The sequence below is a fragment of the Watersipora subatra genome, chromosome 4, assembly GCF_963576615.1.
Source record: "Watersipora subatra chromosome 4, tzWatSuba1.1, whole genome shotgun sequence".
NCBI classification, from domain to species: domain Eukaryota; kingdom Metazoa; phylum Bryozoa; class Gymnolaemata; order Cheilostomatida; family Watersiporidae; genus Watersipora; species Watersipora subatra.
In genome coordinates this window covers 46,299,548-46,312,232 of record NC_088711.1, presented here as the reverse complement: position 1 = coordinate 46,312,232, position 12,685 = coordinate 46,299,548, and the positions used below count along the sequence as shown (strand labels likewise).

Sequence of the window (12,685 nt, the reverse complement as noted above, 5' to 3'; positions counted from 1 at the left end):
TGGCAGAATGCATAGCAAAAGCTTAGTGTATCATCTGATGTTGCTAGAAAAAAAGGCGCAACGAATTAATGCATGGTGTTGAAAAACTGATTGACCAATGAAAACAAACTCTTTTAGAGAGAAGGCTTTAATAATCAGTTATGGCAAACAGTTTAAAGTTTGTTACAAAGCATGCTTGCAACTGTAGCAACTAATACTTCTGGCAAAATTATGAAAGAAGTTATTTAAAGCATACTATAGCCACTTTTAAATTTCAAGTACAAAACTATTGTCATTATAAATATCATTCCCTGTTGCAGAAAAGTATCATTTTTATTATATAATATTTGAAGTTCCACCTTTTAAAAAAGATTACAAGCAAAAGTAGCATGCAGCCATCAAAAAGTTGCCTCCCTCTGCAAGTTCTATGCAGAATTGATTATTGTTATCAGTCCAAAATATGTGTTAAATGTTCCATAATTAGATCAGAATAATTAGTGACTTCTTTATTGGCATTAGAAATATACAAGTTTAATTTTTGCTGCCCAAGAGGGAATCTCTAACAAAATTGACTAACAAAAAACTATTAAAATGAACTCAAAGTTTTATCTGATTAAATTAACTTTTTCCGAAAAAAGAAAGATTACACTTTAAATGATTTCTCCTTTACTCAACATTCCTATTAAAAAGGTCAAGGTTTGTTAAGGTGTTAAGAATTATGTACATGACATAATCGGTATGTCAGAGGTAAATTTTGATACACTCATAGCTTTGCTGCCGATACCATTTCATTCTAGAACCTTCTAGAACGCATGTATAAAGGAAGACAAGCACATTTAAAGTGGAGTGCCAAAGGGTTCATCAAGCAAAGGTTGAAACTACTTTATCTGATTGACTATAAGCTAGTCGGTATATGGCTCACCAATGTCTCTGTTGACCAGTGCAATGTTCACACTTGAGCAAGCCGTGGGCGCACTGTATCCAATCCTAGCCATCAATCAGGATCTACTTGTATGAATCGCATAACTGAGTAATGACAAGTCAGGTTGTGATGGGTTTATCAACTCACAGGTTAACAAAGCTATGATTAATACTAATTAATACATTTATAGTGTTTGTGTCTTAGATGAGTTATTTTAAAAATCCATCAGAGAAAAGTATAGCTGTGTTGAAGTTCATCTGTAAAAATACCCTAAGATTTACTATTTAATCTGGGCTGATCAAGGACAAACCATTGTGATACCCGCCATTGAGTATAAAAGATTTTTTTTAAAACATTATAGACCAACCCAAACATTTGTGCACCTTAGATCAACCTCTAGAAAATAATGGAAAAGTTGTTAGTTTTTGTTTTTAAGCTTATAAAACGGTGTTGTTAACAATGGTATAACAGTCATTAACAATGATATAACAATTGCTAACAATGGTATAACAGTTGTTAACAATAGTATAACAGTTTTGTTTGTACAAATGGTCAAAAGATTGGATTTCTAATAACTTGAAGACAAAGTTACACCAAATTATAATAGAGTTTATCAAAAAGAATCAGTATTTTTATATCATTTGCGATTGTTTTTAATATTTGAGGTGATCTGACTGCCAAGATGTTTCAAGATTAAAATAGATAAAACTTGGTCACTGTTAAAACCCCTCAGATCAAGTGAAAGTGTGGTTATGACGTCTATAATAGTAAAGAAAATGACAGAATAAAGAGTAGCAGCGCTGCAATTTCAGCGAATTAGTCAATATTAATAACAAAAGAGTTCGGCAGCTGAGTAACTAGTGACCTCGTTTCAGCATTAATTTGCTTATAAAACTTCAAACCACAATCAAGTTTTATCAATTTTAATCTTGAAACATCTTGACAAGCAAATCACCTCAAACATCACAAATGATAAAAAATGCAAATACTTTTTGATAAAACTAAATGAAATTTTGTGTAAGCTCATCTTTGAAAATTACAAAAATTGATGTCATTGTCACAAAACCAAGCTTAAGCATATTAAACCAGAATGCATCACCTTTTTAGTAAAATACTCTTGTGATTCGAGCATAATCTATAAGTGGCTGCTGAACCATCTGACATGTGCCTGTTTAGTGCTGTGGCTAGAGACCTGCTAGTTGTTAGTTGGTAATGCTAGGATTAGCCAGATCTGTCTTCTACAGCCATGTGTTGGAGACAGCTAGCCAGTCACCACAGGGTGATAAATGAGGGTGCTTAGCAAATAAACCGGAGGTACAAACTTGAAAGCTTACAAATCGAGTCACAGAATGGGTGGTGTTAACTTGTATAGTTTTGTTTTCAAGTGTTAAAACAGAATCATTGCATTCTAGTATAACCTGGTCAATCTGTTTTGAAACAGCTCATCTACAGAAAAAAATTGTGTGTGCGCTAGACCATTTTTTTAAACATGATTTAAGGATTGTGTCATAAAATTGGACCAACATTAAAATATTACAAAAATGTAGCGTCTACCAGCTACATGCATCATAAATAACATCTAATCTGTTGCTCTTGATTAGTTTCCGGATATAAGCAAAAAAAACACTTAAACAGAAAAAAACAATTGATCTAAACCATTTTTTAAATATGAAAAAAGTTTTCGAAATTTTTTAAGTAGATAGTGCTATATTTAGAGCACTAGTATAAAAGCAAGTCATTAAACATAGCAAATATATTAACTATATTAAATATATAGAGCAAATAGTATTACCAATTATGGTACGGTTTGAAGTATCTAGCTTATAAGCATTGCTTAAAATAGTGTTTATTTGTGTAGCAAGTTAAATTCTTTACTGATTACTATATATTTTCTTAGTAGATGAGATAGGTCAAACTTTTTTTACTGATGGTAAACACAAAATGGGGTGTTGCTCCACCGTGCTGAAAGTCACGAGTTTAAATTCAAGGCAATAGATGTAATCCTTTTTCTCAACCTTCAACCGTGGCTTTGGATGGACAGACATGATTCTAATTTTATTAAAATTCAAATAAAAAATGCCGTGATGCTTAGAGCCACAGCACATTTCTTTTCTGCAATAGTTGAACTTTTGCTTGTCAGTTTCAGTCTTGACAGTTATGGTTGTTTCTGAAAAGGGTATATAATAGAATAAATAATAATCAGTGAATATTAACATTATCTCTCCTAATCCAGTGACCTTCAACCTATATATGACCTATAATCCTGTTTTTGTAAAGGCAGGCGTACTAAATGGTCACTTACTTTAGCTTCTCAAATATTGTTCTGTACGGCAATGAGTGTTGCGAATTGCAGAAATCCAAAATTCCACTTCAGTCAGTTTAGTATTAAGGATTTGTAGATAAAATGCCAAGTCTGCAGTCACACGTTTTATTTTTGGGGGCTTGTCCTCTTCTACATATTAATCATATTCAACCTGGCTAAATTCAAAGCTAGCTCCAAAACCAAAAAGTACATCATCCATAAATTAATGCATGCAGATGGTGCTGCTCTCTGTGCCGCCTCCCAAGATGACCTCCAGTTATTGCTCAACCATTTCTCAGAAGCGTGCAGTCATTTGGGATTACACATCAGTTTGAAGAAGACTGTGACTTTGTCTCAATCTAATGAAGCCAACATATTTTCAATTGATGAAACTGTCCTTCAAGATGTTGATAAATTCACATATCTTGGATCCTCTCTCACACAGAACACCACTTTAGACCATGAAATTCCAAGAAGACTGGGTTTCTCATCATCGACTTTTGGCAAGCTCACCGGGCTGGTCAAAGCCAAAACTTGTGTGTACGAAGCCTGCGTTTTCAGTGTTCTTCTTTGTGATTCAGAGACATGGGCAACTTACAGACCACAAAAATCCAAGTTCAGTGCATTTCACATCAGAAGCCTCAGGTGTATCCTTGAAAAAACCTGGAAAGATAAACTCACTAATAGTGATCTCTTCAGGCTAACTGGATCCTCTCCTCTTTTTACGAGACTGAAGTTCATCAGACTCTGTAAGGCTGGTCATTTCAATCACTTGCCAGCTGACGGAATCCCTCGTCAGCTTCTTCATAGAGAGCTTCTTACTAGAGCTTCTTACTTAGCTTCTTACTAGATAGCGAGACCCGCCTAATTGGCAGACCACGTCTGCGATTCAAAGACGTACTTAAACGAGATCTCAAGGATTTTAACATTGACCTTAACACCTGGACGTCGGTATCAAAAAACTAAGTGCAATGGAGGACTAAACTTTACTCAGGCAGTGAGGCGGACACACAAAAAGTCTTTAGGAAACTCCTGCTAAAGAAACAGGGTACATGAGAAAACACTACCAAGCATTGTCATCATATGACAGAAGCATGCCACTACTACATATTGATCATTAGCACGATTAAGTGATAACACAATATCACTTAAGGATCACTTATATCTGTTATTAGACATTTGTACAGAAGAAATCAGCAGGACCATGATCAACTAGATGACAGATTCAACTTTTGCAGTGGGAGGTTCCATTGTGAAATTTTTACTATAATAAGAACCGAAGCCATGCTAAGAACTTTAAGAAAATTTTTTGCACTGCCTGGGTATCAAACCTCGATATTCAGCTTTCCAACCAAGCGCACTACCACTTGCACCACTCTACCACTACTGCCATATCGAAGAATAATTGCACACTTATTTATTACACCTGATGATCTGTCACATTATATACTTAGAAAAATGTCAAAGGGAGACTCAGCTGTGTTTCACTTGAATGCCGTAATGCTCAATTAATTTTTAATTTACTGTTCACAAAAACGACTTCCAAGTCACCAGTTTTTAATTACTGCAAGTTGAAGGCTGTTAGCAAAAGAACTTAACCTGACCATCTGAGATCTTAATTTGCTAGCTGTTTATTCTACTTCATATTAATACAAAGTAAGCCATACGTCAATAACAAAGGTCAGATTCCGATTGAACTAAACCTAAAGACACAAATTTCTTGAAATACAAATTTAGATAAGCCTGGTACAGTACGCTCTCTCATCTGAAAATTATTTGTTAAATAGCTTATCTAAATTTCAGAAAAGACTGAGATTATTTTGAAGGATGAATTTAGATAATAATGAGTTTTAAGACATCCATCTCTATCATTCTAAATCAAGCTAAACATTCCCGAACTTCCATTCCTAAAAAGCTAGCGTACGTACATCACATATTTATGGGTAGAGCTTGTTGTGCCGATCATGTTGTTTTTGAGACCGATATTAAAAGGCTGTAAAAAAGCCTTCATTACTTTGAAAGTTAGTGGATCAATCTTTATTTTGAGTACAAAAGTAGAATCAGCAAGTCAGATTTACCTAACAAATGCAAAAAGGTTGTAAGTGGCAGCTATGGTTTAACTGGCTATAAGGTTAATAAAATTAACCTGCGGTAATTCTTTCAGACTTTTTCTATATCAACTTACATGGTTATTAGTACTTCCACAACCTTCACTGTATTTTTGTAATGCATTTATATTATAGATATTAGTATTCCACGCAACATCACAGTCACAAACTTGAATAGAAGTAGAATGTCTGAATTTAGTGCAGCTAGAAGGAGGCCACTGTGAGCCCAGTGTTCTAAGGAATCATTTTATAACATTTTGTTGCTCCTAAAAAGATTACAACAGTGATTCCATTATCATTGTATTTTGCCTATTGTATATATCACTGTAGTGTTTGTATTTTGCTTTGCAACAATGTAAACCTTTGGTCTTAGCTGATAGTTCAGGATCAGTAGAATTCCACTATGAACAACCTAAGAAATGTTGGCATATGATAAATTTTATTTTCATTGAACGTGAGTGGAGTACGTCACAAGTAAGTAATTATTCATGCATTTGTGTTTATAAAAGGAATTTATGGAAATGGAACTTAATGCTAAGCAGGTTTGTCATAATTAATTTTATGGTGGTTTTTCCTGTGAACTTCATAATGCAAGGGAACTCAAATTAAGAGGTACCGGCTTTCGAAAACAAGTTAAAAGATAACTCACATAAAATCTTTAAAGATTTAATTAGAAAAAAAGATATTTTTCTGCCATTTGAGAATTTTTGTTGTTTTAAGTGATCTAACTGTCATGATATTTTAGGAATAATACCAAAAAAAACTTTATCATGATTAAAAGGCTAAAAAAAAGATTTTCAAAAAATGATGTTAGTAGTGTAATCGTGCATATTGGTTATAAGCAATAAATATGCTGAATCAATCCCATCGGCTTTTGCATGTTTAACAGCATTTAGAGGGAAAAAATGGGAAAATTTTAACAAATTATTTTAGACATGGTAAGATCTTTTTTCTACTGAGCATATTAACGGCTGTCAGGTTTTGAGAGGCATTTTATTTTCTACTGAGCATATTAACTGCTGTCAAGTTTTGAGAGGCATGTTATTTTCTACTGAGCATATTAACTGCAATCAAGTTTTGAGAGGCATGTTATTTTCTACTGAGCATATTAACTGCAATCAAGTTTTAAGAGGCATGTTATTATCTACCGAGCATATTAACTGCTGTCAAGTTTTGAGAGGCATGTTATTTTCTACTGAGCATATTAACAGCAATCAAGTTTTGAGAGGCATTTTATTTTCTACTGAGCATATTAACTGCAATCAAGTTTTGGGAGGCATGTTATTTTCTACTGAGCATATTAACTGCAATCAAGTTTTAAGAGGCATGTTATTATCTACTGAGCATATTAACTGCAATCGAGTTTTGAGAGGCATGTTATTTTCTACTGAGCATATTAACTGCTGTCAAGTTTTGAGAGGCATGTTATTTTCTACTGAGCATATTAACTGCAATCAAGTTTTAAGAGGCATGTTATTATCTACTGAGCATATTAACTGCAATCGACTTTTGAGAGGTATATTATTTTCTACTGAGCATATTAACTGCAATCAAGTTTTGAGAGGCATGTTATTTTCTACTGAGCATATTAACTGTAATCAATTTTTGAGAGGCATGTTACTTTCTACTGAGCATATTAACTGCTGTCAAGTTTTAAGAGGCATGTTATTTTCTACTGAGCATATTAACTGCAATCAAGTTTTGAGAGGCATTTTATTTTCTACTGAGCATATTAACTGCAATCAAGTTTTGAGAGGCATGTTATTTTCTACTGAGCATATTAACTGCTGTCAAATTTTAAGAGGCATGTTATTTTCTACTGAGCGTATTAACTGCAATCAAGTTTTGAGAGGCATGTTATTTTCTACTGAGCATATTAACTGCAATCAAGTTTTAAGAGGCATGTTATTATCTACTGAGCATATTAACTGCAATCAAGTTTTGAGAGGCATGTTATTTTCTACTGAGCATATTAACTGCAATCAAGTTTTGAGAGGCATTTTATTTTCTACTGAGCATATTAACTGCAATCAAGTTTTAAGAGGCAAGTTATTATCTACTGAGCATATTAACTGCAATCGAGTTTTGAGAGGCATGTTATTTTCTACTGAGCATATTAACTGCTGTCAAGTTTTGAGAGGCATGTTATTTTCTACTGAGCATATTAACTGCAATCAAGTTTTAAGAGGCATGTTATTATCTACTGAGCATATTAACTGCTGTCAAGTTAGGAGAGGCATGTTATTTTCTACTGAGCATATTAACTGCAATCAAGTTTTGAGAGGCATGTTATTTTCTACTGAGCATATTAACTGCAATCAAGTTTTAAGAGGCATGGTATTTTTTTACTGAGCATATTAACTGCAATCAAGTTAGGAGAAGCATGTTATTTTCCACTGAGCATATTAACTGCAATCAAGTTTTGAGAGGCATGTTATTTTCTACTGAGCATATTAACTGCTGTCAAGTTCGGAGAGGCATGTTATTTTCTTCTGAGCATATTAACTGCTGTCAAGTTAGGAGAGGCATGTTATTTCCTACTGAGCATATTAACTGCAATCAAGTTTTGAGAGTCATGTTATTTTCTACTGAGCATATTAACTGCAATCAAGTTTTGAGAGGCATTTTATTTTCTACTTAGCATATTAACTGCTGTCAAGTTTTGAGAGGCATGTGATTTTCTACTGAGCATATTAACTGCAATCAAGTTAGGAGATGCACGCTATTTTCTACTGAGCATATTAACTGCAATCAAGTTTTGAGAGGCATTTTATTTTCTACTGAGCATATTAACTGCAATCAAGTTTTGAGAGGCATGTGATTTTCTACTGAGCATATTATCTGCAATCAAGTTAGGAGATGCACGCTATTTTTTACTGAGCATATCAACTGCAATCAAGTTTTGAGAGGCGTGTTATTTTCTACTGAGCGTATTAACTGCAATCAAGTTTTGAGAGGCATTTTATTTTCTACTGAGCATATTAACTGCAATCAAGTTAGGAGAGGTATTTTATTTTCTACTGAGCATATTAACTGCAATCAAGTTTTGAGAGGCATGTTATTTTCTACTGAGCATATTAACTGCAATCAAGTTTTGAGAGGCATTTTATTTTCTACTGAGCATATTAACTGCAATCAAGTTAGGAGAAGCATGTTATTTTCTACTGAGCATATTAACTGCAATCAAGTTTTGAGAGGCATTTTATTTTCTACTGAGCATATTAACTGCAATCAAGTTAGGAGAGGTATTTTATTTTCTACTGAGCATATTAACTGCAATCAAGTTAGGAGAGGCATTTTATTTTCTACTGAGCATATTTACTGCAATCAAGTTAGGAGATGCACGCTATTTTCTACTGAGCATATTAACTGCAATCAAGTTTTGAGAGACATGGTATTTTTTTACTGAGCATATTAACTGCAATCAAGTTAGGAGAAGCATGTTATTTTCTACTGAGCATATTAACTGCAATCAAGTTTTGAGAGGCATGTTATTTTCTACTGAGCATATTAACTGCAATCAAGTTTTGAGAGGCATGTGATTTTCTACTGAGCATATTAACTGCTGTCAAGTTAGGAGAGGCATGTTATTTTCTACTGAGCATATTAACTGCAACCAAGTTTTGAGAGGCATGTTATTTTCTACTGAGCATATTAACTGCAATCAAGTTTTAAGAGGCATGGTATTTTTTTACTGAGCATATTAACTGCAATCAAGTTAGGAGAAGCATGTTATTTTCCACTGAGCATATTAACTGCAATCAAGTTTTGAGAGGCATGTTATTTTCTACTGAGCATATTAACTGCTGTCAAGTTCGGAGAGGCATGTTATTTTCTTCTGAGCATATTAACTGCTGTCAAGTTAGGAGAGGCATGTTATTTCCTACTGAGCATATTAACTGCAATCAAGTTTTGAGAGTCATGTTATTTTCTACTGAGCATATTAACTGCAATCAAGTTTTGAGAGGCATTTTATTTTCTACTTAGCATATTAACTGCTGTCAAGTTTTGAGAGGCATGTGATTTTCTACTGAGCATATTAACTGCAATCAAGTTTTGAGAGGCATTTTATTTTCTACTGAGCATATTAACTGCAATCAAGTTTTGGGAGGCATGTTATTTTCTACTGAGCATATTAACTGCAATCAAGTTTTAAGAGGCATGTTATTATCTACTGAGCATATTAACTGCAATCGAGTTTTGAGAGGCATGTTATTTTCTACTGGGCATATTAACTGCTGTCAAGTTTTGAGAGGCATGTTATTTTCTACTGAGCATATTAACTGCAATCAAGTTTTAAGAGGCATGTTATTATCTACTGAGCATATTAACTGCAATCGAGTTTTGAGAGGTATATTATTTTCTACTGAGCATATTAACTGCAATCAAGTTTTGAGAGGCATGTTATTTTCTACTGAGCATATTAACTGTAATCAATTTTTGAGAGGCATGTTACTTTCTACTGAGCATATTAACTGCTGGCAAGTTTTAAGAGGCATGTTATTTTCTACTGAGCATATTAACTGCAATCAAGTTTTGAGAGGCATGTTATTTTCTACTGAGCATATTAACTGCAATCAAGTTTTGAGAGGCATTTTATTTTCTACTTAGCATATTAACTGCTGTCAAGTTTTGAGAGGCATGTGATTTTCTACTGAGCATATTAACTGCAATCAAGTTAGGAGATGCACGCTATTTTCTACTGAGCATATTAACTGCAATCAAGTTTTGAGAGGCATTTTATTTTCTACTGAGCATATTAACTGCAATCAAGTTTTGAGAGGCATGTGATTTTCTACTGAGCATATTATCTGCAATCAAGTTAGGAGATGCACGCTATTTTTTACTGAGCATATCAACTGCAATCAAGTTTTGAGAGGCGTGTTATTTTCTACTGAGCGTATTAACTGCAATCAAGTTTTGAGAGGCATTTTATTTTCTACTGAGCATATTAACTGCAATCAAGTTAGGAGAGGTATTTTATTTTCTACTGAGCATATTAACTGCAATCAAGTTTTGAGAGGCATGTTATTTTCTACTGAGCATATTAACTGCAATCAAGTTTTGAGAGGCATTTTATTTTCTACTGAGCATATTAACTGCAATCAAGTTAGGAGAAGCATGTTATTTTCTACTGAGCATATTAACTGCAATCAAGTTTTGAGAGGCATTTTATTTTCTACTGAGCATATTAACTGCAATCAAGTTAGGAGAGGTATTTTATTTTCTACTGAGCATATTAACTGCAATCAAGTTAGGAGAGGCATTTTATTTTCTACTGAGCATATTTACTGCAATCAAGTTAGGAGATGCACGCTATTTTCTACTGAGCATATTAACTGCAATCAAGTTTTGAGAGACATGGTATTTTTTTACTGAGCATATTAACTGCAATCAAGTTAGGAGAAGCATGTTATTTTCTACTGAGCATATTAACTGCAATCAAGTTTTGAGAGGCATGTTATTTTCTACTGAGCATATTAACTGCAATCAAGTTTTGAGAGGCATGTGATTTTCTACTGAGCATATTAACTGCTGTCAAGTTAGGAGAGGCATGTTATTTTCTACTGAGCATATTAACTGCAATCAAGTTTTGAGAGGCATGTTATTTTCTACTGAGCATATTAACTGCAATCAAGTTTTAAGAGGCATGGTATTTTTTTACTGAGCATATTAACTGCAATCAAGTTAGGAGAAGCATGTTATTTTCCACTGAGCATATTAACTGCAATCAAGTTTTGAGAGGCATGTTATTTTCTACTGAGCATATTAACTGCTGTCAGATTCGGAGAGGCATGTTATTTTCTTCTGAGCATATTAACTGCTGTCAAGTTAGGAGAGGCATGTTATTTCCTACTGAGCATATTAACTGCAATCAAGTTTTGAGAGTCATGTTATTTTCTACTGAGCATATTAACTGCAATCAAGTTTTGAGAGGCATTTTATTTTCTACTTAGCATATTAACTGCTGTCAAGTTTTGAGAGGCATGTGATTTTCCACTGAGCATATTAACTGCAATCAAGTTTTGAGAGGCATTTTATTTTCTACTGAGCATATTAACTGCAATCAAGTTTTGGGAGGCATGTTATTTTCTACTGAGCATATTAACTGCAATCAAGTTTTAAGAGGCATGTTATTATCTACTGAGCATATTAACTGCAATCGAGTTTTGAGAGGCATGTTATTTTCTACTGGGCATATTAACTGCTGTCAAGTTTTGAGAGGCATGTTATTTTCTACTGAGCATATTAACTGCAATCAAGTTTTAAGAGGCATGTTATTATCTACTGAGCATATTAACTGCAATCGAGTTTTGAGAGGTATATTATTTTCTACTGAGCATATTAACTGCAATCAAGTTTTGAGAGGCATGTTATTTTCTACTGAGCATATTAACTGTAATCAATTTTTGAGAGGCATGTTACTTTCTACTGAGCATATTAACTGCTGGCAAGTTTTAAGAGGCATGTTATTTTCTACTGAGCATATTAACTGCAATCAAGTTTTGAGAGGCATGTTATTTTCTACTGAGCATATTAACTGCAATCAAGTTTTGAGAGGCATGTTATTTTCTACTGAGCATATTAACTGCTGTCAAATTTTAAGAGGCATGTTATTTTCTACTGAGCATATTAACTGCAATCAAGTTTTGAGAGGCGTGTTATTTTCTACTGAGCATATTAACTGCAATCAAGTTTTAAGAGGCATGTTATTATCTACTGAGCATATTAACTGCTGTCAAGTTTTGAGAGGCATGTTATTTTCTACTGAGCATATTAACTGCAATCAAGTTTTGAGAGGCATTTTATTTTCTACTGAGCATATTAACTGCAATCAAGTTTTGGGAGGCATGTTATTTTCTACTGAGCATATTAACTGCAATCAAGTTTTGAGAGGCATTTTATTTTCTACTGAGCATATTAACTGCAATCAAGTTAGGAGAGGTATTTTATTTTCTACTGAGCATATTAACTGCAATCAAGTTAGGAGAGGCATTTTATTTTCTACTGAGCATATTTACTGCAATCAAGTTAGGAGATGCACGCTATTTTCTACTGAGCATATTAACTGCAATCAAGTTTTGAGAGACATGGTATTTTTTTACTGAGCATATTAACTGCAATCAAGTTAGGAGAAGCATGTTATTTTCTACTGAGCATATTAACTGCAATCAAGTTTTGAGAGGCATGTTATTTTCTACTGAGCATATTAACTGCAATCAAGTTTTGAGATGCATGTGATTTTCTACTGAGCCTATTAACTGCTGTCAAGTTAGGAGAGGCATGTTATTTTCTACTGAGCATATTAACTGCAATCAAGTTTTGAGAGGCATGTTATTTTCTACTGAGCATATTAACTGCAATCAAGTTTTA

At 33.8% G+C, this 12,685-nt stretch overlaps 2 protein-coding genes across 2 annotated transcripts in view; both read left to right on the top strand.

Annotated features, from left to right (window-relative positions):
- The window catches only part of LOC137394751 (solute carrier family 49 member 4-like), an 82,694-nt gene that overhangs the window by 4,805 nt on the left and 65,204 nt on the right, over nucleotides 1-12,685 (top strand). The gene's annotated exons all lie outside the window — the stretch shown is intronic.
- On the top strand, nucleotides 3,430-4,053 carry LOC137394295 (uncharacterized). The gene has a single exon (XM_068081012.1). The coding sequence runs from the start codon at nucleotides 3,430-3,432 to the stop codon at nucleotides 4,051-4,053; it is 624 nt and encodes a 207-aa protein (XP_067937113.1).